Consider the following 27939-nt stretch of genomic DNA (forward strand, 5'->3'; position numbering starts at 1 on the left):
GGAACACAAAGTCTATAGACACATTCAGACAATACAATAACTGAACATACACCTCACAAAAGATAATTTACGAATGGCCAATAAAGATCTGAGGAAGTGTTCAACATGAGTCATCAGGAAAATGCATATTAAAAACACAGTGAGGGCACCTGGTGGCTCGGTGGGTTAAGCCTCTGCCTTTGGCTCAGGTCAAGATCTCCAGGGTCATGGGATCGAGCCCTGCATTGGGCTCTCTGCTCAGCAGGGAGCCTGCTTCCCCCTCTCTCTGTGCCGGCCTCTCTGCCTACTTGTGCTCTCTGTCAAATAAATAAAGACGTAAATCTTTAAAAAACAAAACAAAACAAAAAACCCAGTGAGACACTACCACAAACCCACTAAAATAGGAAAAATGTTTAAAACTGACAAAAACCAGTATCCATGAGGCTGTGAACAGTGTAGAACTCGAAGAATGCCACTGGTACGATAAAATGGAATGAATGCTTTGGAAGTTTGGTACTTTCTTATAAAGTTAAATTTTACCTACCCTCTGACCCAAATTCCAGTCCTAATTATTTACCCCCCAAAATATAATACCCCCCAAAATATGACCATAAAAGGACCTATATAAAAATGTTTCTATTAATCCTACATATAAGATATTGATGTGACTCCCTGCACCAATTATTAGGTATATAAAAATAAACTGTGGCATTTTCATGCAATGGAATACTCATGGGGGGAAAAATATAAGCATGTTGTTTATACAACAACATGGAAGAAATTAAAAACCATTATGTTAAGGAAAAGAAGTCAAACACAGAATAGAGCACACATGCATAATCTCACTGACATGAAATTCTAGAACAGGCAAAACACACCTATAATGACAGAAAACACAACAGTGATTACCCAAAGTGGAGTCAAGAACATACTTGAATAGGTTCCAAGGTATGTTTTAGGGATGATGGAAATGTCCTTTATCTTGATTGGAGAGGTAGCTTCACAGGTGTTTCTATGCCCAAACTTATCAAACTTTACAATCTTAATCTGTGCATTCTATTAAATGTAAAATATACTTCAAAAAAGCCATTTTGTAAAAATACATATTTTTTCATAATGTTTGCAGGGATGATATCTTTTTCTTAGAAATTACGAACACTAAATATATGGTTTTGACTGGCTTTTAAATAAAAGTTACTAGTAATTAAGTTTTTCTCTTCACAAAATAGCAAAAGCAATACCTAACAAATGGAAGCATTTAAAAAATAATTCATAAATAAACATTTTAAAATATAAAAAATAATAAAAGCACATAAAAAATAATTCGGTTTTTTTTTTAAGTCCTACTTTTTTTTTTTCCTTTAAACTAAGTTCTACACCCCATATGGCATTTGCCCTCACAACCTTGAGAACAGGGCTGCATTCTCTACCAACTGAGCCAGCCGGGCACCACCCATAAAAAAAATTTTAAACAAAAAAATAAAACAAATCATACCATATATGTAAATATTATGTATTCAAACAAAAATGTCATCTCCTCCAGTGAGGAACAGGGCCTCCTTTTTATGCTCCCAATTTAAATGCACAAATGCTTATTATACCTCTAAATACAGGATTTATTCGTTTATATAACAAGTATGTTTATGTACCCCAGTTATCAAATAGTAACTATTTGTTAATTTACACATGATGGATTTGACCACAAAAAGAGCCATAGTATCTTAGAGTTGGAGAGTCCATTACCTACTCTCATCAGAACCCTGAAAAACTGCAAAATGCCTCAAGAATAGTTGCCTCAAAATCTATAAGGAAAGTTCAACACTAAGTTCACTCATGGGCAGTAATTTTCTAAGTATCTTAGCCTTGGAAATTTATCTTAAAAATCTAAAATCATGGGGGCGCCTGGGTGGCTCAGTGGGTTAAGCCGCTGCCTTCGGCTCAGGTCATGATCTCAGGGTCCTGGGATCGAGTCCCACATCGGGCTCTCTGCTCAGCAGGGAGCCTGCTTCCTTCTCTCTCTCTCTGCCTGCCTCTCAGTGTACTTGTAATTTCTCTCTGTCAAATAAATAAATAAAATCTTTAAAAAAAAAAAAATAAAAAAATAAAAAATCTAAAATCATGTTCTGAAGAAAGGGATATGGGGACAAACAGAACAGAGAACAAGAAGTTGCTGTAGCTATTCATTCCCCACCAAGTTCACGTACCTTAGCCAGGATCTGCCCACTAGGACAGTGGTCTCTAAAGCTATTCTGCAGAGAACAATTTGAGAAAGAGCAATCTAGAGAAGACTGTCCAATATGATCATCAATTAGCAATGTGCAGCTACTAAATACCTGAGATGTGGCTAGTCCAAAGTGAGATTTTTTTTTTTTTTAACAACCCTTAAAAATATGTTAAACTATTTTGGGGGGTGGGGGTGGAGCCAAAGTTGGCCTAAGTGCCAAAGTAGTTTATCAACTCCTGCTCTTAAGTACATGGAAGCTGCACTGAATAGTGTCAGATTGATTAAGTGAATCTTACACTCAACAGTAGCCTAGTCAATGAGGCAGAAATACCCACCTTCCCAGGTATACTGAACAAGTCCAAATGGTTAAGGAGGTGGGATTCCAAGATTGAATCTACTCTACTCACTCGGTTCAGCTATAACCTACTTCATACTTGTAGACAAGTCTGCAAACACCGTCATGGTTCTGAAAATTGGATGCTGAGACTGAGCCCTCTTCACTTGGGGATCCTCATACCAATATACCAAAAGGCAAAGAAAGCAATCATGCGTGATTGTACATGGAGAGCAAGGAGCGCTACTTCTGGAACCCAGGACAATCACTGGGTAACCTCTTGCAACCCTCTTATCTAATACCTTGGTCAAAGGCCAACAAAGTTAGGACCACAAAGATCTCAGATTCCACAGAATGAATATCCCCAACTAAACTGATAACAACTCATCCAGTCCAGTGTTGGCATAAACCAAAATGAAATAGGTAAATGACAAAAGTAGCCACTATTATTTTTTATTCATTTTTTTAATGTTTGCTATTAAAGTATAGTTAACAGATGATGTTATATTACTTTCAGATGTACAACACAGTGACTCAACTGGTAACTATTATTATTAATTTAGGCTTCACGACCACTTGCAGAAGAGAGGCCGATAGATAGCCCCTTATGTTGTTTCTTTTCCCCCTCCTCCTCTACCATATATGAAAGGCAAAGGTGGGAGCTAAGTTGCAGGTGAAAAATATGACAGAATTGACATTACCCCCCAAAACCAATAAAATTTTAATGACAAAAAGAGAAAAACAGGGCGCATGGGTGGCTCAGTGGGTTAAAGCCTCAGCCTTCGGCTCAGGTCATGATCCCATGACCTGGGTTCTGGGATCAAGCCTCACATCGGGCTCTCTGCTCGGTAGGGAGCCTGCTTCCTCCATATTCTCTCTCTCTCTCTCTCTCTCTCTCTCTCTGCCTGCCTCTCTGCCTACTTGTGATCTGTCTGTCAAATAAATAAATAAAATCTTAAAAAAAAAAAGAAGAGAAAAACATGTAACAGCATGAAATAAAAACAGAGATTTAACCCAAAATACATCAGAACTCACATTACATGTACACGGATCAAATCCTCCAGATAAACCGTGATTATGAGACATACTTAGAGCATAAAAATGAAGAAGGGCATAAAGGACAAATAGAGAATACAAATACTAACCAAAGGAAAGTTTATGTATCTACATTAATACCAAAGCAACTTTAAGAAAGGCAATATTAAAAAGAAACATAATAATAAAGGGTTCAATTTAACAGGAAACTATAACAATTTCAAACTGCACACATCTAAGAATATAAACTAAAAATACATAATTCTTGGGATGCCTGGGTGGCTCAGTCGGTTAAGCATCATGATTCCAGGGTTCTGGGATAGAGCCCTGCATTAGGCTCCCTGCCCAGCAGCGGGTCTGCTTCTCCTCCTGGCTACCCCCCCCCAACTTGTTCTCTCATTCACTCTCTCAAATAAATTTTTTAAAATAAATAAATATAAATAAAATATACAATTTTGAAGTTGACATATGTAATCCCCTAATTGAAAAATACAAGGAAACATGGAGAAATCCAAAATCCTGAGACATTTGGACACACTCTTCTCAGTAACTGATAAAAAGCAGACAAAAAACCAAAACAACCCCATTAATTACACAGAATATCTAAACAAGACAATTTTAAACTTCACTTAATGCATACACACACAGTATTTTCCCAACAACTGCAAAACACATTCTTTTAAGGCATATATTGAACACTTACAAAAATGACCCCAAATACAGGACCTAAAGCAAGTCTCCACAAACATCCAAGAAATGATACCATACAGTATGTTTTCTGATCACAATGTAGTTTGCTAGAAATGAATAATCCCAAAACTCTAAATAGAAAATGCTATTTGGAAATTAAGAAAATCTATTCTATATAGTATAAGAAATCATACTTTAAAAAAAAACCCACAAGATAGGTGAACTTGCCATACCAGACATCAACAATTAATAGAATCAATAAAGCCATAGTGATGTGTTATACTGATTGAAGGACAGACCAATAGAACAATGGAACAGTCAAATGACACAAAGCAGAATGCCCACAATCAGACTCATGTATGTGTGGTCAACTGGTTTATGATAAATAATACAAAGCTGGGAAAACAGATTTTTAAAAGGAACAGCACAGGAACAAATAGTGGGGAAAGAAGTAAAAATTAATCCCTACTTCACATAATACACTAAAGTCAATGCCAAATAGCTTGATTATAGACACAAAATGTGAAAGGTGAAAAAGAACTTAAAAAGATTAGTCTGCAAAGATTATATTTCTTAAAATCGTACAAATCAATGAAATGGCCAACTAAAGGAAAAACAAAAGACAAGAAATTTGAACAAGTTCATCACAAAGAGGAGGAGAAAGAAATCCAATAGAGCAATAGACAACCATCACAACGGCAAAAATTTTAAAGTTAGAGAAAACAAAATGTTGGTAAGAATGTGGATTAAAGTGCTGCTGGTCGCAGTATTAATTGTACAAACGCTTTGGAGAACAGGCCAAAAGAGCAACCAATCTGTAATGAAATGTAATGGTTGGGGCACCTGGGTGGCTCAGTGGGTTAAAGCCTCTGCCTTCCTCTAGGGTCATGGTCTTGGGATCGCGACCTGTGCTCAGTGGGGAGCCTGCTTCCTCCTCTCTCTCTCTCTCTCTCTGCCTGCCTCTTTGCCTACTTGTGATCTCTGTCAAATAAATAAATAAAATCTTAAAAAGAAAGAAAGAAAGAAATTAATGGTTCAAGAATCCCAAAACAAACCTTGAGGCTAGCGGGGATACACACAGAAAAGCAACTGGGCTTCATTTAGAGCATAAAAAATATTACTACCAGGCACATGACATTTGGGAGAAAAATTACCCTGGTGCCTTAAAAAAAACTATGTAAAAAAAAACCAAAGGCTGGGATGCCTCGTTGGCTCAGTTGGTTGAGCATCTGCCTTTGGTTCAGGTCATGACCCCAGAGTCCCAGGATGGAGACTGGCATCAGCCCCTCATCTGGCTCCCTGGTCAGTGCAGAGTCCGCTTCTGCTTCTCCCTCTGCCTCTGCCCCTCCCCCCTACTGGTGTTCGCTCTCTCTCAAATAAATAAATAAAATCTCCAAAATAAAAATAAATAAATAAATAAATAAGAAAAAAAGAAAGAAAAGCAAGGCAATTATTAACTCCAGGGGATAAAAATGGGAGGGGTATACAGTTAAAGGAGAATACTTAGCTCAGCAATGACCAGTATTACATAGTTATAACAACACTCACTAGTGGCTTAACCAGTAACCAAAATAGAACTCTCTTAAGGGGATAAGGGGAAGAAAATAAGAGAGCTAAATTTTTATCTATGGAGGCAGAAAGTCAGTAACATTGGGAACTGAAAAATCAAAATACAGCAGTTAGGGCATACTATCAAAAATATAGAGCTAGATACTAAGAGTAACAGCTAGAAGAATAAAAGTGGTAGCTTCTGGAGAAGGGTACTAGGAGATGGGGGAAGGCTGGGAGTGGAATGATATTTGTCACCAAAAGGCTTTCAGTGCAGTATGGCTTTAAAAACACGGAAGATTTACTTTGAAAATTTTGAAATTCTCCAATTTCATTGCAGTGTCAATGTATCCTGGCATTTAATAGACCTGTCTATATATTCTGGCTTTATTGTCATATAAAGGTTTTAACCATTTTTAAAATTTAATCTATTTTAAAATATCACCAAAATTAAAGTTCTGAAAATTATTTACCCCAACTGACTCAATAAATCAAAGAAATCAGAACAGATTTTTTTAAGTCTAGAAATGCAAGAGAATATAATTCACGTAAAAAAAAATTAAGTAAGTATACTACCCAGAGAGAAATTTTTATTGGGCTACTAAACACCTGAAACTTTAAAATCTGAACTCCTAATCTTGCCTCCTAAACCTTTCAAAAGATTTTCTTCATCTCAGTAAATGTTAAATTCATACTTAAGTATCTGGAATAAAACTTTGGAATCATCCCCAATTCTTCAACTTACACAAATCAACTCATCATCAACAAATCCTGTCTACCTTCAAAACACATCCAAGATCTGACCACCTAGAATCTCCACCCTTACCACCCAGGTCCAAGTCACCATTACCCTTCACCTGGATTTTTGCCAACAGCTTTAAATTCCTAACTCTGCCTTCAGCCTTGTTCCTTCCTCCCTACCTTCTCCTCACTTCAGCTTCTCCACACAACAGCCATCGCAATCTTTCAGAACTTAAATCAGGCTCTGTTATTTCTCTGCTCAAAATCCTTCAGTGACTTCTCATCTCAATCAAAGTAAAAGCAAAGGCTCAATGTTAACTATTACTTCCTAGTTCTGTCCCTACTCCCTCTGCTCCAGTTAGGTTTGTTCCCTTGCTATTATTTCTTGGATGCATTAAGCATATTCCCACCTGAGGCTAAAGAGTGTTCCAGACAAAGGGAACAGCTCTGCTTTCAAAGAAGTGATATATTTTTTTTGTTGTTTTAGAATACAGTAAAAAGACAAAAATAATACAAAAATTTGTTTTGATACCAAAAGTAGTGCACACACATATGCATGTGCACCACACACATTTCATATACAAGAATATGAAAAGCCTAAATTAAAGGCAAACTGGCATTTTTAAAAGAACATGAGTAGTCAAATGGTCTACCACCACCAAGTAAAACTGATAAAAAGAAATACATAGATGACTGAATTTTAAAAATTCTATTAATAGAGGGCATCAACCAGTCAAATAAAAATACTCTATCACATCAATGTAACCCCATCACCAGAAAAATACTTCAGAAAATAAAACAACCTTAGGACTATTTTACCAAATCTTTTCTTGGTATTTCCAACATTACTGGAAACTTTTTAGCCATCTCAAAGTGCAGTTAACTCCACCAACAGATTTAATGTAGAATCCAACCCAGTACACCTTTCAATTTCACCCTCAATTCTAAAAATCAAATATTCTTCAGAGAATAAAAAATGACCCCTGAGAGGAAAAATCACCCCTATTTCATCATTTGGCTTACTTGTTTTAATTTCTCTAGCACTAGTGTCTGCTAGGTGAGCCAAAGGCTGGAGCTGCACTATTCCCAGCAACCTCTGGAGTCCTGCACAATGTTAAAACTTTCTGTAAGGCCTAGTGTTTGGGGATTCCTGTTCTTTTTCTTCCACAAAATCTTGCTCTGTAAATGGAGTCTTCTCTTTCTTATTTCTCTGTGTATCCTGCCAATTCATCCACCCACAATATAAGGTAATCCAAGTATTTCTCACATTCTAAAACACCCCCAAAATACTTGAGATTAAAAAACAAAGTTTAAAGTAATTACTGCTTGGGGCGCCTGTGTGGCTCAGTGGGTTAAAGCCTCTGCCTTCGGCTCAGGTCATGATCCCAGTGTCCTGGGATCCAGCCCCGCATCTGGCTCTCTACTCAGAGGGGAGCCTGCTTCCTCCTCTCTCTCTGCCTGCCTCTCTGCCTGCCTCTACTTGTGATCTCTGCCTGTCAAATAAACAAATAAAATCTTTTTTTAAAAAAAAGTAATTACTGCTAACCAAAAACATGTAAAATGTCACAACTAAAGCAAAAATGGACCATTAACAGTGAATGCCACAGAAAACACACACAACACCACAAGGTACTCTCCCTAACAAATTTTTCCAAACATTCAAAACTTTAATCTCTCTATTACACAAATGGTTCCAAAACATGCAGATAACATGTTCATCAACTCATTTTAAGAGGCATATATGGTTGGGGATCAAAAATTTAGTAATAACAGCAACAACAACAACCAAAAATGGACTATTAGCCCCAATCAACAATTTTAGCAACAAGACATGCACTATCATCAAGTAATACTTATCCTAAAAAGAAAAAACAGAAATACCACCATAAAAATTATCTTCAGAATTAGTCATCCTGATAGAAAAATAAATGGTGGGACGCCTGGGTGGCTCAGTTGGTTAAGCAGCTGCCTTCGGCTCAGGTCATGATCCCAGCGTCCTGGGATCGAGTCCCACATCGGGCTCCTTGCCCGGCAGGGAGCCTGCTTCTCCCTCTGCCTCTGCCTGCCATTCTGTCTGCCTGTGCTCACTCTCTCCCCCTCTCTCTCTCTGATAAATAAATAAAATCTTTAAAAAAAAAAAAAAAAAAAAAACTATTTAAAAAAAATAAAAAAATAAATGGTAAAACTGATGTAATATTCTCAATAGACTGGTAACAGTGATTTGGTAAAATTCAACATTAGTTAAAATTCAAAAAAGCTAGACCTGGCCACACCTGGCTGGCTCAGTTGGTAGGGCATGTGACTTGCTCTTGGGTTCTTAAGTCTGAGCCCCATGTTGGGATTAGAGTTTACTTTAAAAAGGGGGAGCCAGGGTGCCTGGGTGGCTCAGTGGGTTTAGCCTCAGCCTTCAGCTCAGGTCATGATCTCAGGGTACTGGGATCCAGCCCCGCATCGGGCTCTCTGCTTAGCAGGGAGCCTGCTTCCCCCTCTACCTGCCTCTCTGCCAACTTGTGATCTCTCTCTGTCAAATAAATAAATAAAATCTTTTAAAAGGGGGGGGGGGGAGCCTGGCTGCTGGCTGGCTCAATCAGTAGAGCATGCAGCTCTTGATCTCGGGTCATGAGTTCAAGCCTTATGCTGGGCACAGAGCTTACCAAAAAGAAAAAAAAAAGCCAGACATGGACAACTTTAATTTTTAAAATTCTCTTCCTCTACTAACCTCTTATAAATTAGCATTCCCCAAGGTCTTGTCCTCTCATTATAAAAAAGGCACTTACTAGATAACTTCTTCTATACACATACTTCTAATTACTACCTGTAAGCTGTTAAGATACAAATTCATATCCTCAACAAAATCTCCATCCCCAGTGCTACTCAGATACCCAACAGCCTACTGGACATTTCTGTCCTGATTTCTTAAAGGCACCTTAAACTCAACAGTCATTCTACTATGTTCATCCTCCACAATTTATTACACCACCATCCACCCACATGAGGAAAACAAAGCCAAGGCAGAAAAAAAGGGGCAATCCATGTAACAGACAGCAATGATGAAAAAGCAACATTTATATTACAAAAATACCCAGAACGGCCCAAATGCTCAAAAAAGGAGAAATAAAATACCAACACAGAATTCTGATAATCTGGTAGACTCAGTCGGTTCAGTGTCTGCCTACAGCGCAGGTCGTGATCATCTCGGGTGCTGAGATTGAGCCCAAGTCAGAATCCCAGCTCAACGTGAAGTCTTCTCCCTCTCCTTTTGCTCCTCTCCCTCACCCTGCTCATGCTCTCTCTCAAATAAAATTTTTTAAAAACAAAAAAAGCATTTTGATAATCATTAGAAATAAAAAGTATATAAACTGCATAAATGTAATTTTCCAAGAAAGAGACAAATGAGTCATATACAACTATGCTAACACAGAGAAAATACACTAAAAGCATATACGTTAAAACATCAACAATGGTAAAGATGGAAATGAAAGAGTACATAAAGAATAAATGCTTTTACATTTTACTTGATGTTTATACAACACTTGCATCTTTCACATCAAAAATAAACATACTGATCAGCTATGAAATAAAAAACAGGGGCACCTGGTGGCTCAGTCGTTAAGTGTCTGCCTTCAGCTCGGGTCATGATCATAGGACCCTGGGATAAGCCCAACGTCGGGCTCCCTGCTCTGCTAGGGGTCTTCTTCTCCCTCTCCCACTCCCCCTGCTTGTGTTCCCTTTCTCTGTTAAATGAATAAATAAAATCTTAAATATCTATGTACTATTATATCTATGTAAAATATATTGGGGAAGCTCAAAAGTGAATCTGAATACATCTACACAGTAACTTGTACACAAATGTTCACAGCAGCATTATTCGTAATAGTCAAAAAGTGGACACAATCTAAACGTCCATCAACTGATAAATGGATAAAGAAAACGTGGTATACACATGTAATCAACTGTTACTTAGCCATAGACAAAAATGAAGTATTCATACAAGCTACATGGATTAACCTTAAAAACATTATGCTAAGTAAAAGAAGCTAGTCACAAAAGGCCACACATTATATGATCCAATTAATATAAAATGTCCAGAAAAGACAAATCTATAATAACAGATAAACTGGTGGTAGTAAGGGGCTAGGAAGAAAATGAAATGGAGAGTAATATACTAGTATACGCATGGGGCTTCTTCTAATTTTATTCTAAAATTAGACAATGAAGAGGCACCTGGGTGGCTCAGCCAGTTAAGCATCTGCCCAGGCTCCCTGCTCAGCAGGGAGTCTACTTCTCCCTCTCCCCACCTCCCAGTTCTGTTCATGCTCATTCTCATGCCCTCTCTCTCTCAAATAAATAAATAAATCTTTGAAGTTAGACATTGACAATGGTTGCATAATTCTATTAATATACTAAAAACTCCTGAACTCTTTTAAGGTAGGTTATAGCGCCATAAAGCAGTTACCAAAAAACGAATGTGAAACAAAGATTTTGGGCGCCTGGATGGCTCAGATGGTTAAATGTCTGTCTTCAGCTCAGGTCATGATCCCAAGATCTTGGAACAGAGTGCCGCCTCTGATTCCCTGCTTAGCAGGGAGTCTGCTTCTCCCTTTCTCCCTGCTTCTTCCCCTGCTTGCACTTGCTCTCTCTCAAATGAATAAATAAAATCTTAAAAAAAAAAAAAAATGCCTGCTGTTCCCTCTGCTTGTGCATGCATGCACACTCTCCCTCTCTCTGACAAATAAATAAATCTTTAAAGTAAATAAATAATAAATTCCAAATTTTCATGTTGACAAGATTATCTTAAAATTTCCTGGGGGCGCCTGGGTGGCTGAGTTGGTTAAGCCTCTGACTTCAGCTCAGGTCATGATTCTCAGGGTCCTGGGATGGAGCCCTGCATTGGACTCTCTGCTCAGTGGGGAGCCTGCTTCACCCTCTCTCTCTGCTTGCTTCTCTGCCTACTTGTGATATCTCTGTCAAATAAAATCTTTTAAAAATAAATATTTCCTAGCATTTGTTTTATTCAGTAACTGAATTTTCTGAAGTATTCTAAGACAATGTATTTTTTAAAATTTAAAAAAAAAATTTTTTTTTAAAGATTTTATTTATTTGCCACAAACAGTGATCAAAGTAGGCAGAGAGGCAGAGAGAGGGGGTAGCAGGCTGCCTGCCAAGCAGAGAGCCCAATGTGGGCCTTGATTCCAGGACCGTGAGATAATGAACTGAACTGAGGACAGAGGCTTAACCCACTGAGACACACAGGTGTCCTAAGGCAATGTATTTTAAATATACACAGTGACTGATGCCAAGGCTAGGCATACTCCCCATCCTCAAAAACCTCACGGAAGTTATTTAAGTAGTATATATCCTCTACAATGAAACTATATTGTGACTCCTGACCTCAAAATGATGATTTTCAAGCCCCGCTTTGGGACCTAAAGCTTACTTAAATAAATAAATAAAAATAAATAAACAAAAATATTAAAAAGTGAAAAAATAAATGAATAGATAGATAGCACCTGGCTGGCTAAGTGAAGAGAGCATGCAACTCTTCATTTCCAGGTGGTTAACTTCAAGCCCCATGTTGGGACCTGGAGCTTACTTAAGAAACATGAAACGGGGCGCCCAGGTGGCTCAGTCTTTAAGCATCTGCCTCCGGCTCAGATCTTGATCCCAGGATCCTGAGATGGGGCCCCGCATCACATCTGGCTCCCTGCTCAGCAGGAAGCCTGCTTCTCCCTCTCCCCCTGCCTGTGTTTGGCTCAGGTCAGATAGAACCCCTTTGTCAGGTTCCCCTGCTTGGGGGGGCGGGGGGTCTGCTTCTCCCTCTCCTTCTGACCCTCCCTCTCCCTCTGACCCTCCCTCTGCTTGTGCCCGCTCTCAAATAAACAAATAAAATCTTAAAAAAAAAAAAAAGAATCCTTAGAAGACCTCCTGGCACATCACATGGACCTCCTGGCACATCGCATGCGCCGCACCTGTTAAGTATACTAAAAATTATCACTTAACTACTTGATAACTTCAATTCCATACTATCATTATCCCTTTCAGCTTCAATAACCACATTAATTCTAAACTACTTAATTATTTACATTAAAGCAATAGTTCTCAAGGAGTATAGGGACTATCAGGATTCCATAAATACTTTCAGGGGGTTCATTAGATCAAAATCATTCTTGAAAAAAAGATCAAAGCGCAAAACAGACCAATGGTTTAACACAACACTGCACAAAAAAAATATAGAGGCAATTTCAGATTCCACATTGCAACTAACCTTTAAGAAATTACCACTCAAGGGACGCCTGGGTGGCTCAGTTGGTTAAGCAGCTGCCTTTGGCTCAGGTCATGATCCCAGCGTCCTGGGATCGAGTCCCACATCGGGCTCCTTGCTCCGCAGGGAGCCTGCTTCTCCCTCTGACTCTGCCTGCCTCTCTGCCTGTGCTCGCTCTTGCTCTCTCTCTCTCTCTGACAAATAAATAAATAAAATCTTTAAAAAAAAAAAAAAAAAAAAAAAAAGAAAAGAAATTACCACTCAAGTTTTGTTGTAGAATCAAAGAAGAATATCACAATTATCTGGGCAGATCATTAAAGTACTCCTCTCAACATACTGGTGTAAAGCTGAATTTTCTTTATACACTTCAACCAGAACAACACATGATTGAATGCAAAAACTAACAGGAAAACCAGCTGTCTTCTTATTAGGCCAAATATTAAAGAGATTTACAAAAATGTAAAACAGTTGCCATTCTTTCAGTATTTTTTTTTTTTTTTGGTTTTGGAAAAAAGTTTTTTTCCCCATAAAAAATGTTATTTATGTAACCTGTAATTAGTTCCTTAGCTATTTTTATTTTTATTTTTTTTAAGATTTATTTATTTATTTATTTGACAGAGAGAGAGAGAGATGACAAGCAGGCAGAGAGGCAGGCAGAGAGAGGGGAGGAAGCAGGCTCCCTGCTGAGCAGAGAGCCCGATGCGGGGCTCGATCCCAGGACCCTGGGATCATGACCTGAGCCGAAGGCAGCGGCTTAACCCAGTGAGCCACCCAGGCACCCACCTTAGCTATTTTTAAATGAATTAATATATTTGTTAACTTAGAATATAATGATTACCAATAAGATATAAACCATATAACCAAAAGCTACTTGGAGTCCTACATCATTTTCTTTTTTGAGTCCTACATCATTTTTAAGAGTGTAAAGGAATCCTAACCAAAAAGTCTGAGAACTGCTTCTTTAGAGTAATACTTAATACCCCACTTTAATTTACATTGAGTTTTCATCTCTGTGAATCTCACACATGCAGCCATGGATGTTTAAAGTAAGCAGAAGAAAGCAAAGATATAAATCTTGCTTCCTTCCGATGTACTATAATGCAATTAAGCATAAGATATAGCCCTTCCAAAAAAGAAAAAAGGATGGTCGAGTTAACAGAATTATCCATCTGTCAGAAGTAACTACAGTAGTATGATACAGCTGTAATATAGAACTTATGCAGAAATAGAGCCAAAGAACTTTCCCTGTGCCAAAAGATGCACAGAAAAATCTGGGCTGCTGAAGGGGTAACATAGTCCTTGAGTGAATTACCTACCCTAACAGTTTTACTGGAGTTGATTTCAAACTACCACCTAGACTTCCAGTCACCTTCAATTAAGGTTAATCATAGAACTCCACATGGAACATAATCTGCTCCAAAAAGTTTCGAAAAATATTTAACTACTAAAAAAAGTTACTGTACAATGCTAGTTACCTTCATTATTACAATAAATACAATCAGACTGTGCTGTAACAAATTACCACGCTATAAAAGGTCATCCAGCAATGGGGAGTAATATCATTCATTAATTAGGGCCCTTTTCCCTTCCTTTTTGGAGCATAATTTATTGATTTAAATGCCTCACACAAAACCTTGTAGGAGTTTGATGTTAAAAAAAAAATTACTGTTCACTACAGAATTGTAATACTAACCACTGTGAAATGAGAGCAAACTTTCCTGAGCCAGGATGATTAAGGTGGACAGAAGCTCATAAGCCAGGCAAGTTTTGTTCTAGAGAGGGTACTTCCAAAGTCACGTTATCTACTCTAAGGGGCATACATAACTGCATTCTGCTTAAAAGGAGTAAGTGTCTGATAAGAGTTTTCTCATTTCCTCACATACTCTAGGCCTGAATTTGCAGCTTCCAAATTAAATGCCTTTTAAGCACTTTTCATCCTACTCTCATATCTAATTCCATAATAAGAATTCTTAAGTTCTTCAAATTAAAAATAATTCCACTGAAAAGGAGAAACCAAGGACCCAATAAAAAGAGACACTGAATATACCAGAGTTCACTGCAAGCAGGTTCCAAACTGAAATCCGTGTTACTCAGCCTTTTAAAATTAAACGGCGAAAAACAACCCCCCCATATTACTATTCCACCAAGTATCACTCTTTCATTGGCTTTTGTTAAGGTTAATTATTTACTGAGACTTCATGCGATAATGCTCGTTAATACTGTGCGCTGCAATTACTTTCCGCTCAAAGAATCCCATTTCAACTCTTGAAGGTTCGCAGTACTTCTCAAAGCACAAAGACTTAACTCCTTCCTCCTCCCCGTTGCGCTCCCCGCCCCCCACCTCGGAAAATATAGTACCTGCAGCAGGGTTTCCTGATCTCAACATTGCGGGGCGGGGGGGGGGGGGAGGTAAGGGCTGGGGGATGGGAAGAGGGTGGGAGAGTTCCCTAATTTTTGGACTCGCTATCCCATTCTGCCTCAATAAAACAAAACCACTGTTGTAAATAATGTTATGAACCGTGACACAGAGGATCCAATTCCCTTCCGTTCGCATCTATCCCTATAAACTTCACTATGGCTCTCAATGCACCCCTTTCTACTCCAGAGCAGCCCTACCTGGCCCCGACTTATAGATCCAAGCTGAATTATTCCATGACCTTGGACCCAGGCCACTGCTCCCCTCCAAGATCCTCACATCACATCCTGCAGACTGCAGAGAGCTCACGGTTCAGGCCGGGTCAGCGGCCGGGGCGACGGCAGGGAAGCAAGCCGCAGAAACCGCAGAAGCGCGCTGGCTGGTGGGGCTGACTCGGGGAAAACGCGTGGAAGGAAAGACGCCGGGGACAAGGCCGGGGGCTACCTGCGGACCAACGCCGACACCGCCCCAGTAGTCGCAATGCTACACCTCACCTCCGGGTTCTGGATGCCCTCTCAGCCGCCTTGAGACCCCTGGCGTGACCCGCGGTCCTCGGTCATGGCCCCTTATTACCTCTGCCTACCCCAGCCAGCAATGGCAGGTGATGAGGCGCCTGGGCACCCGAAACGCTCAGGCTGATTGCCTACCTCAAGCGACAGTGTCTTCGAGCCGCCCACTCCCTCTCAAGGGCTCCCGGAGCCGGGACCCCGGGAGTAGGAAGAGGCGTACGATGCAAAACGACACAGAAGGTGGGACAGGAAGCGCGGGGGGGGGGGGGTCCTCCAGCTCTCCGGAGAGGCTGGCAGAAGGGAGGTGAGGACGCAGGAGGCGCGACAGCACGCGGCGGGGACGTCGGAAAGCTAACCTACCTTCCTCACTCCTGCCGACGGTCCAACACGAGCCAGCGAATCGCCTCACATCCGGGTATCAGGAGAGAGCCGCTTCTGCCGCGACTGCCGCCGCTCTCCCGGCACAGATACGCCAAACTTCCGGCGACGACGGCGACGCCTCGCCCGTCAGATGGGAGTTACCTGTGACCGTCTTGGTCGCGCTTGCGCAACGCTCCTCTTCAGCCGTCACAGGCTCAGCTGACGTGCCCAGAGGAGGAAGATGGCTGCCACGTTCACTGCGTGTCACGCAGTTTTTCACCCCGGCCGGGACGGCTGGCGTCGGGGAAAAGCAAGCCGGCGTACACCCTCAGCGCAGGCGCGGTGGGAGGCCTCGCGTGCGCGCACCGCGGGTGGGCACCTCGCGGGGAAGCGGCGGCGCCCCCAGGCGGCGACCGCTGGCCCTTCCCCGGGATGTCTCTTAATAAAGCCGCCAACTCCCCCAGCTGCGGTGATTGTCTTGGAAATCCTTCGCCGCTGGTCCCTCTGTGGGTTGTGGGTAGCGCTCTCTGCGACCTCGATTTCAAATACGTTTAATCTTTGACATGGGCCAGTGTAAAGAAAACGGTAGGCCCTTCTCTTTTCTTCCCCTGCCCTGCACTCCAGTGCTTCCAGAAAAATCCCGGGCTTCTCCTTCTCCTTACACTTGCACCTTGTGTGCGGGCGCACGGGAGTCGACAAGAATTTGTAGGTATTCTATTAGATTTAGTCGGGGCGGGTGTTCACACAAAGCTTTGGTTTTTCGAAGCCTGTAAAGATAAAGCGCAGGTTTCAATCACTAGTATTCGTGGTTGTCACACTCTTGAACACGCTTACTGTGCTATTCGTATTTGCAGAACTGTGCGACTGGGTAAAACCGGTACTCATGCTTTTGAGAATCTGAAGAGAGATGATCATACGTGGGTTCCCCCCTTACTGACCTGTTTTTATGAAACTAAGTACAATCAAAATGTGCTCTAAGTCTATCAAGCCTGATGTCAAACCTGATTTTCTGACCATACGTCTTCCACAAAACTTGATTGAGCCGCTTGTCAGTTTTGTCTGGAAAGAGTTTGTGGTTTAAAAACCAAAGCCAGGGGGCGCCTGGGTGGCTCAGTGGGTTAAGGCCTCTGCCTTCTGCTCAGGTCAGGGTCTTGGGATCTAGCCCCGCATCGGGCTCCCAGCTCAGCGGGGAGCCTGCCTCCCCCTCTCTCTCTGCCTGCCTCTCTGCCTACTTGTGATCTCTGTCTTGTGAAATGAATAAATAAAATCTTAAAAAAAAAAAAAAACCACAAAGCCAGAGTTCTTGATGGGTGAAGCCATTGCCCATATCGCCATACACTGTTAGTTGGCAAAAACCTGCCTATGCCCCATCCCTATTCCCTGTTTCTAATATATATACTTTATTTTTTTAAAGATTTTATTTATTTATTTGACAGGCAGAGATCGCAAGTAGGCAGAGAGGCAGGCAGAGGGAGAAGAGGAAGCAAGTTCCCCACAGAGCAGAGAGCCCGGTGTGGGGCTCGATCCCAGGAGCCTGGGATCATGACCTGAGCCGAAGTCAGAGGCTTTAACCCACTGAGCCACCCAGGCGCCCCTCTAATATATATATATACTTTAACAGCATATGCCAAATGACTTTAATGGGGGTGGGGGTGTGGGGAGACAAGTCAGGAGTAGACTGCCAACCTGATTAAAGTGGTTTACGAACCAGACTATTTCACCCATATCTGCCTCACCTTTAGATTGTCAGAATACAATACTGGTGGTATTTCCTTTCCTGTGTAAACGGCTTTATTTTTAGTGACTCAAGTCCTGTGCACATGCCTGCACACACATACACACACACCCCATATTTACAAGTTTCCGTTCCCACAAAATAGGCCTCCACTTTTTTTTTTTTTTTGAAAGATGTTATTTATTTATTTGAGAGTGAGAGCAAGAGAGGACCACTAGAGGGGCAGAGGGAGAGAAGAAAATTCCCTCCTGAGCAGGGAGCCTGATGGGATGCAGGACTCTATCCCAGGACACTGGGATCATGACCTGAGCCAAAGGCAGATACTTAACCAACTGAGTCACCCAGGCACCAAGTAGGCCTCTGCTTCTGAGAAATCTATTCCACTTTACATCTTGAATTGGTCACAGTCAGAAGCATAGGAATCCTTATAAATGCCGTGCCATGAAAAATCACATGTACTTATTTTTTATATGTAAGTAAATCATATTTGATGTATAATTCATATCTGAAACTTACTAGATATTCTTTTCTAAAACCAAATATAGTTATCTTCTTAAACATGCTGCAGAAGTATAAAATAGTTTGCTTTTATAATACCATATTACAAACATCAAAGTTGCTGAAAGACTAGATCTTAATTGTTCTCTTTTTTTATAAAGATTTTATTTATTTACTTGACAGAAAGAGAAACAGTACAAGCAGGGGAGGAGCAGGCAGAAGGAGAAGCAGGCTCTCCGCTGAGCAGAGGGCCCAGTGTAGACCTGATTGATCTCAGAACTCTGGGATCACAATGGAGCAGAAGGCAGACACCCAACTGACCGGGTCCCCCCAGGTGCCACTAGATCTTAATTGTTCTCACCACAAAAAGGAAATGTTGATTATGTGATGTGATGGAGGTGTCAGCTAAGATGGTAATCATAATTGCAATCTATAAAATATCTAATCAACTCATTGTATACCTTAATGTTACATAATTTTATATGTCCATTATGTCTCAATAAAAATATTTATAAAATAGTTTGCTTTTATGGGAAAAATAAGCTTTCTTGAGTGTTATTCTTTATCATTTTAAAAGATACCTCACTTCTGATTCATTAATGCCAGAGGTCTCAATTTGTACTTTGATTAAATCTTAATTATTCTGTAATGTCATTTTTAAAAGATTTACTTATTTATTTTAGAGAGAGAGGAAGGGCAGAGAGAGAGGGAGAAGAAGATAAACAAGGCCTGATGCAGCTCTCTATGCAGGGCTTGATCCCAGGACCCATGAGATCATGATCTAAGCTGAAATCAAGAGTCAGATGTCCAACCAACTGAGCCACCCAGGTGCCCTTGTAATGTCATTTTTTACAAAATTTGTCTTGCTTTCTATCAGTGGTTTTCATTTAGAACAGCCTATGAACTTTGGAATTTGGTTCATTTGATTTGGTTATTTACTATAAGAAATCCTAATCAACTGAATAAATTATCTTGCTTTACTGAGCTTTCAAAGATTATACAAGCTCACAACAACCTGTTCTCAGCAAAAAGAGAGACCTCCTGAGAAAGTTCTGGGGGATACCGCTAGTTCACATTTTGCCGTGTACACATGATGAAAACAAAACGTGTGGTTGCTTATATAATGTATTTTGGTGTTCAACATTATAGTTCTGTAAATTATGAAGACCTTTTTCTCAATCCTTACAAGAACTACAAGCCCCTACTTGTAAATTCTCTTGATAAATTCTAAATTGTGAATGTAATCTGGACTTGTTTAAATTGTTGGTTTTCCTTTTTTTTTTTTTTTAATATTATATTTGACAGAGATCACAGAGAGGCAGAGGAGGAAACAGGCTCCCCACCGAGCAGATAGCCCAATGCGGGACTCGATCCCAAGACCCTGGGATCATGACCTGAGCCGTGGCAGAGGCTTTAATCCACTGAGCCACCCAGGCACTCTGGTTTTCCTTTCTATCTCCAAACTGCAGAATGTCTTTCCTGCCCTTGCATATCATGATGACATCTACTTCTAAAAGCTAATAATGAAAGATTTGCATGGCCCCACATATCACATTTTCATTTCCTTGTTCCTTTTCTTTCTCATGACCAATCTAAATGCCAGAACTTATAAAACTTCTGCTAACTTCCAGACAACAGAGTAGTCTTATATTCAGACTGATCCTTCTGCTAGCACCTAAATAAAGTCTTTTTTCTATGTTGGTCCACTCTTGTTGACTTTATTTCAAGACTCTCAACAGTATGAGAGAGTTACTATCAGTAAAAATTCTAAAACAAAAACAAACAAAAAAACCCTCCAATCTAGAAAATAAAAACAAAGAAAGAGTATAGCATTCTAGTATAAATCAACTGATACTGGCATTTTAATTTGCCATCTTCTGGGACACTCACTACTAACACCTATAAGTAATAATGCTGGTCCCACATGCTTGATAGGGAATAAGTGTTACCCAGATTAAGGAACTGAATTACAAAAGTCCAGAGACGAGAGGGAACTTGATGAGTTTCAGGATTCAAATATTTCAATATTTGAATTGGAATTCAAATACTCCAATATTATTGAAGGGAAAAGGCATTAAAAGGTAGGCAGAGCTGGAGCACCGGCTGGGTCAGTCGGTTAAGCATCTGATCCTGGGGTCATGGGATTGAATCTGGTGTCAGACTCCCTGCTCAGCAGGAAGTCTTTTTCTCTTTCTCCCTGCCCCCCACTCCCACTTGTGCTATCTCTCTTCTCTCTCTTGCTATCTTGCAAATAAGTAAACAAAACCTTTAAAAAAAAAAAAAAAAAGTTTGGCAGAGCCAAAGTAGGAAAGGCCTTGAGGCTAGCAGGAAGGAATATCTTCAGTTTGGTACTAGGGATACTGTAGTGAAAAGTACACACAGGGTTTCCTTCCTCATGTAGCATACATTCTAATGAGGGAGGCGATCAGTTATTTCATAATTATTTATTGAGGGCACGTTGTGTGTAACTTACTTTTCTAGATACTGGGAATATAGAAAAGAACAGAACATATACAAATTCCTGCCTTCAGAGGTGCCTGGGTGGCTTAGTCAGTTAAGCATCTGCCTTTGGCTCAGGCCATGATCCAGGGTCCTGGGATCAAGCCTCACACTGGGCTCATTGCTCAGAACACAGTCTGCTGCTTCCTCTCCCTCACCCTCCCTCTCCCTCTGCTGTTCGCCCTGCATGTACACTCTCTCTCTTTGTCAAATAAATAAAATCTTTAAAAAGAAAAAAAAAAACCTGCCTTGGGCTCCTGGGTGGCTCAGTTGTTAAGCGTCTGCCTTCGGCTCAGGTCACGATCTCAGGGTCTGGAGCCCAGCATCAGGCTCCCAGCTCGGTAGGAAGCCTGCTTCTCCTTCCCCCACTCCCCCTGTTTGTGTTCCCTCTCTTGCTGTGTCTCTCTCTGTCAAATAAATAAATAAAATCTTAAAAAAAGCAAAACCCCAGGGACGCCTGGGTGGCTCAGTTGGCTAAGCCGCTGCCTTCAGGTCAGGTCATGATCCCAGGGTCCTGGGATCGAGAGCCACATCGGGCTCCTTGCTAGGCAGGGAGCCTGCGTCTCTCGCTGCCTCTGCCTGCCACTCTGTCTGCTTGTGTGTACTCTCTCTCTGACAAATAAAAAAAAATCTTAAAAAAAAAAAAAAAGCAAAACCCTGCCTTCAGACAGTACATTTTTCAAGTCAGTTAATAAATAAGTAAATAACAATTAAATGAAAAGAAGGGAACAAATATAGTAATAAACAGGGTAGCACTAATCAAACTTTCTGTGATGAAACAAATATTCTGTATCTGCATTGTCGCAAAGGGTAGCCAAAGCGACATAGGGCTCTTGAACACTTGAAATAGGAGTATTGCAACTGAGGAACTGAGTTTTTAATTTTATTTAATTTTATTTTTTACCTATCCCCCACCAGCTTTAATTTTAATTGATTAATTAATTAATTTTTTGAGAGAGAGTGCACACGCAAAAATACGTGTGGTGGGAGAAGGTGAGAGGGATAGACAGTGCAGCACCAATTGCGGGACTCCATCTCCCAACCCTGAGATCATGACCTGAGCCTAAATCAACAGTTGGATACTCAGCCTACTGAACCACCCAGGTGTCCCCTCAATCTTAATTTCCATGGGTTAATTAATATCATCATGGATCTTTTTTTTAACTTTCTCCTAAAACTGATTCTTCTCTTGGTTCTAAGGGAGTTGTTAATAAAACTCCAGGAAAGAGAATTCCCTGCAAAGGTCTGACTGGATCTGTTTACATTCCAAGCCCACTGTGGACAAATAATGGTATGTGATGGTTGACCCAAGGATAGAGTCAGTTTCATTGGGACCACACAGATCATCAGATTATTAGGAACTGTTGGATACGAAGATGGATAGATATTGAAAAGGCAGCACACAAATGAACATTACAGTCTTGCCATTCAAATTGTGGTTCACAGACTAGGAGCATCTTTAACAACTGAAGCATTTTAGAAATACAGCATTTCCGTCCCCACCCCAAATGAATCAGAATTCTCATTCTAAAGTTTCCTTAGGTATGTCCTATGCATCTAAAAGTTTGATGAGCATTGCTTTACACATCCAAAAGTTCTGATAATCGGGGAGAATATCCAGGCTGGAGATACAACTTAAAGCTGTGGTTTTAGAGGAGATCACCTAGGTCAAAGGAGAAAGTATCCATAAGAAGACTACACCTTGGGTAAACCCTGAAGCACTCCGACATATAATGGCTCAGTAAAGGATAAGCCATCTGAGACTTATAAGTGTTGGCATAAGTGTTGCATCAGGTGAGCTAGGCATCCTGAAAGCCGAGAGAGGCTTGTGTTTCAAAAGGGTAGTGTTCATGTTAAATGCTGCTGAAATGTTGAGTAAAATGAAGATAAGTTTTGTCTTGGAGGTTGTTGATGACCCAGTATCAATGGAGTTTGAAGAGTGAATTAGAGGTGATAAAACAAGTGTACACAACTCACTCAAGAAGTTTTATTTTTTGTTTTGTTTTTAAACTTTTAAAAAAATTTATTTATTTGACAGACAGAGATCACAAATAAGCAGAGAGGCAGGCAGAGAGAGAGCGAAGAGAAGCAGGCTTCCCGCTGAGCAGAGAGCTCAATGCGGGGCTAGATCCCAGGATCCTGGGATCATGACCTGAGCCAAAGGCAGAGGCTTTAACCCACTGAGCCACCCAGGCGCCCCTCATTCAAGAAATTTTTAATGCGAAAAGAAATCTAGTCATAGCTGGAGCTGCATCAGAGAAGAATTTTGCTTTAAGATAAATTTGTATTTTTTTTTTAAAGATTTTATTTATTTATTTGTCAGGGAGAGAGAGGGAGAGAGAGCATTAGCAGGAGAGTGGCAGGCAAAGGTAGAGGAAGAAGCAGATTTCCTAGGTACGCCTAGGTAGCTCATGTGTTAATTTGCCTTTGAAAGGGGCCGTAATACTTCTACCTTCTAACTGGAAGGAAAACTAAAAAGGTCGCTTCTGGTTTTCTAAAAGTAGGAAATATTATCAGAGAGTGATTTGAGGAAGAAACTGTAGAAGGTTTCAGAGGGAAAGAAGAAAGAAGGTATGAAATAGCTCGTGAGCTTATTAGAGAACCACAACATGATCTCTCAACAGTGTAGGGGACCCCTTTGAAGTTTGTGACCAGAATTTAAAGTAAAAATAGGGACGTCTAGGTAGCTCATGTGTTAAGCATCTGCCTTTAGTTCAGATTTTGATCCTAAGGTCCTGGGAGCAAGTCCCACATTGGGTTCCTTGCTCGGAAGGGAAACTACTTGCCGCTCCCCCTTGCTTGTACTCAGTCTGACAAATAAATAAGTAGAATCTGTAAAAAAAAAAAAAATAATAAAAATCAAAATCAAGTAAAAATAATCAGCTAAAGTGATTTCCTTCAGGTACATTGCTAGAGTTGGAGAAGAATTAGAATTATTCTTTGGGCTTTCTCAGAAGAATTTCCCTTCCTTCACGGGTATACCTAGTGCTGCATAACACACGGATCCCGGCTGTTCTGAAGTGCCCACTGATCGGATCTAATCTCCTCAAATCGCCCCCCTTACTGGAATTTTCCTCCTGGACCAGCTTCTAAACACTCTCAGCCCTCGCAAGACACACCTCCAGCCGCCAGGGGCCGTAGTGACGTTCCACGCAGCCGGAAGGGAGTGCGGCCCAGCGTGGCGTCGGCGTTTCCGCTTTGCGCCGGCAGCGCTCCTCTCGCCCTCTTTACGTCGGATCCCAGGGAGTAGGCGTTTCCGGCCATTCATACTCCTAGTCTTTCGGACCTGGGTAGTCGGGTTTTGTGCACGATCCCACCGAAACAGCGACGGCGCCGCTAGGATGAAGCTCGTAAGGTGAGGATGTAGCCCAGGGAGGAGGGCTGTGATGGTTTGGGCCGGGAGCGGGAGGCCAGACTGCCCAGTTGCCGGAGGCGCGAAAGCCGCGTGCGCGCGCGGCCTGCTAACGGCCTCCCGCGCCCGCTGCTCCCGCCCCATCTTGGCCGCGCCGCCGCGGGCTCTAGAGCTAGAGCTTTAGAGAGGATTGCGCGCGGATCCCGCGTGTCCTCAGACAAGGGGACGTAAGAGCCTGGCGGTTTCTTGCCACCCAGTGTTTTAGAGGCCTTAAAGGTGCAACGCCAGGCTTACGAGTTCTACCCTCAGTTAGTTGAAGGTGTTCCTTTCGTTAGAACTCGTGCTCTAGCCTAGATTACTTTTCTGGGCAGTCGCAGCTCTGAGGCCCGGCAAATAGAACGAAGTGTAGGTTCCCTGAGAACGTGGCAGGTATAAAGGAAAATTGTGTGCATTGCATTAAATTAATGAGCTTTTAAAATGTACTTTGAAGCTACGGCGGTTTATCTGGAAATAATGAAACCTATTTCCGAAATGTTTTAAATCAGGATTGGACGTCTGATTTCATTAGGGCTTTTTTTTTTTTTCGTTTATGTTTTGATAACTCCTTAGAGTTAAGATGACTTAACTCACATGTTCGTTCAAAATAGGACTTTAATTCAGGAAAAAATGTCCCAACGTGAGGCAGAATCAGTTTACGTATCTGTGGCTGATTACGCAGATAATCGCTTTTCTATTTTGTGTTTAAACTTCATCGGGTTAGTTGAGCCTACTGGTTTACTGATTTGAGTAATTCATTTTAAACTTCTTGCAGATAGATATGGTTTTGGAGTTTTTTCCTTGAGGCGGAGCGCCTGAACCTAGAGGAGGTTTCTGATTAAGTTAGCAGTTACATGTGTTGCTAGTCTCTTGTCTCAATCAGGATTTGTCAGTTAGGATCAATCAATTATTGGGCACCTGTTACACTGTATGCTGATAATGGATTTTTTTTTTTTAAAGATTTTATTTATTTGACAGGCAGAGATCACAAGTAGGCAGAGAGGCAGGCAAGAGAGGGGGGAAGCAGGCTCCATGCTGAGCAGAGAGCCCGATGTGGGTGGGGCTTGATCCCAGGACCCTGAGACCATGACCTGAGCTGAAGGCAGAGACTTAACCCCCTGAGCCACCCAGGCGCCCCTGGATTTTTTTTTTTTTTTAAGGTGGGTCCTTGCCTTCTTGGAATTTTCTGTTTGTCAAGACAGGTAGATAATTTCTAGGATGATTGAAATAACATAAAACCCTCAATCTGTATTCAGAGTTTATAGGGAAGGCTTCAGTCCATTTTTATTTGAACTGTAACTTTGGAGGGAAACGCCCCAGAATTTAAAGTATGTTTTTGCAGTTTCTCAATACCTGCCTGTTTAAATACTTAAGTTTTGTGTCAAATTCTTTGGAATCAGGTTGTCGCATTTAAAGATAGTGCATGTTGTGACGCAGTTTTCCTGAAAATTTTAAAGGCTATACTGAATCCTGTTCTGAATCTTAGTAGAAATAAAATTTCTTCTTACTGGAGAATGTATTTTTTGCTAAGAAAACAGGTATTTGTCTAACTGGTTTGCACTTTTGGTTGACTTATTTTTGTATGATGCTTGGTGGCATGATCATCCTTACTGTCACTCCAAACATAAAGATCTTTGAATTGTCTTTAACATCTTTCTTGATAATCTGATGAATTGCCAGGTTTTCACAGTTTTAGCCATTTTAGTGCTTGTGTAGTAGTGTCTTGTTATGGCTTCAGTTTGCATTTTCCTAATGACTACTTATGTAGAACACTTTTTCACCTGCTTATTGGCAATTCATGTCTTTGTGAAGTGTTTGGTTTTGATTGTGTTTAGCATTGAGTTGTAGGAATTCTTTATATATCCTGCATACTAGTCCTCTGCCAGTGTAATTTCTCCCAGTTTGACTTGCACGTTCGTTCCTTTAATAACTTCTTTTGGTGAGCAGAAGTTTATTTTGAGGAAGTTTTAATTTACCAGCTTTTTCTTTATAGTTATTCTCTGTGTACTCACATTTTTACTTACCCTCAAACCACAAAGTTTTCTCCTATATTTTCCTCTTAAAGCTTTATGATTTTAACTTTAATGTTTAGACCTGTGATCTATCTTAAATTAATTTTGGGAAGTGGTGTGAGTTAGGGTTCCAAGGTCATTTCTTCTACATAGATTTCCATTATTCTATTATCTTAGGGAAGGTAAATTCCTATTACCATGGATTTGTTTTGTTTTTAAGATTTTATTTATTTATTTGATAGAGAGCACATGCAGACAGAGTGTCCAGCAGAGGAAGAGAGAGAGAGAGGCAGGCTTCCTGACAAGCAAGGAGCCCTATATGGGACTTGATCCCAAGACCCTGTGATCAGGACCCAAGCCGAAGGCAGTCGGTTAACCCACTGAGCCACCCAGGTGTCCCTACCATGGATTTCATCATTTGTTGAAAGGCTTTCCTTTGCTGATTGTCTTGATAGTCCTTTGACATTCCCATTGGCACCTTGTAGAAAATAAACTATATCAATGTGGGTTCATTTCTAGATGCTATTCCTTTTCATTGATCTATTTGTTGTTGTCCTGTCTCTTGGTAACTGTAACTTTAACCTATGTCCTGCTCTAGCCACCTAACTTGTCTTCCAATGTGAATATGACCCTGGTGCTCCACTTCATTGATGAAAACCCTTCAGTAGCTTTTTAACAGCTTGGGCTATCCTTGAACCTACCTAACTCTTCTCTACTCATTTTCTGGGACTTAATAATCCATTGGTAGTGTAGCTATAGTTTCTCTTCATGTTGTGCTATTTCTTACTCCCAATTCTTTGCTATTGTTGCTTTTTGCAATGTATTTCCAACTTTACAGACTTCTTACTAAAAATTCGCTAAGCTCTGACTCCCTCCTATCCATGCTACATTATGTTCCTGGCAAAAGCCTGCTCGTGTATCTATTGCTTTTTAAATTTAGTTACCTTTAAATATTTTCTCTGTCTGTCCTTTCCACTACAGTTTGAGCTCCTTTCATTCATTTTTAATCCTCATTGCCAAGCACAGGGGCTACCGCATAATGATAAATATTATTTGTCAAAGAAACATCCTTGAACTTGGTGAAATGTATTTTGATTCCTTCGGAAACTATTTTTCCTTACTTTGGTTTTCCTTTTTACTTCCGTATGGTAGATTGTTTAATTATTAAAATGTTTTCTTTTTACTTTATTCCTGTTTCCACAAATGATTTGAACCGCTATAAGAGTTAAATGTTGGGGCACCAGTGGCTCAGTCAGTTAAGTGTCCGACTCTGGATTTTGGTTCAGGTCATGATCTCAGTCCTGGGATCGAGCCCCACATGGGGTTGCCAGCTCTGTAGAGAGTCTACTTATTTCCCTCTACCTCTGTGCACGCATGCTCTCTCTTTCTCTCTCTCTGAAATAAAGTAAATGTTCTTTAAGAAAAGTTAAACCTTATTACTGAGGGGGGACAATAAAAAATTTTTTTTAATTAAGTAAACTGTATGCCCAATGTGGGGCTCTAACTCATGACCCGAATATCAAGAGTTGCATGCTCTACTTCCTGAGTCAGCCAGGTGCCCTAAAATGAAAGATTTTTTAAAAACCAAAGCTTGATAATGGAAAACTGTTAGATGAAAATTTTAAGCTAATATAGTTATAAGTGATTATTAAATTGAAAGCATAAAGAATTTTTTCCAATGAAATAAAGCATTAACGGTTTGTTAAGAG

At 40.6% G+C, this 27939-nt stretch overlaps 2 protein-coding genes across 8 annotated transcripts in view; one reads left to right on the top strand and one right to left on the bottom strand.

Annotated features, from left to right (window-relative positions):
• The window catches only part of ESCO1 (establishment of sister chromatid cohesion N-acetyltransferase 1), an 86036-nt gene extending 69335 nt beyond the window's left edge, over positions 1-16701 (bottom strand). For 5 of the 7 annotated variants that reach the window (XM_059409320.1, XM_059409316.1, XM_059409318.1 and 2 more), the window contains exon 1: positions 16099-16691. The gene's annotated coding sequence lies outside the window, so the exon portion shown is untranslated. Of the gene's footprint in view, positions 1-15876; positions 15984-16098 lie in introns of those variants that run through there. The other 2 variants (XM_059409319.1, XM_059409321.1) reach the window with 2 other exon arrangements.
• A 7334-nt stretch (positions 16702-24035) lies between these two features.
• SNRPD1 (small nuclear ribonucleoprotein D1 polypeptide) overlaps positions 24036-27939 on the top strand; it is a 273414-nt gene continuing 269510 nt past the window's right edge. Inside the window, exon 1 of the mRNA XM_059408058.1 lies at positions 24036-24185. Coding sequence (XP_059264041.1) covers positions 24172-24185 — 14 coding nt within the window. The 5' untranslated portion in view covers positions 24036-24171. The remainder of the gene's footprint in view (positions 24186-27939) is intronic.

The sequence above is a fragment of the Mustela nigripes genome, chromosome 8 (genome assembly GCF_022355385.1).
Source record: "Mustela nigripes isolate SB6536 chromosome 8, MUSNIG.SB6536, whole genome shotgun sequence".
Classification (NCBI taxonomy): domain Eukaryota; kingdom Metazoa; phylum Chordata; class Mammalia; order Carnivora; family Mustelidae; genus Mustela; species Mustela nigripes.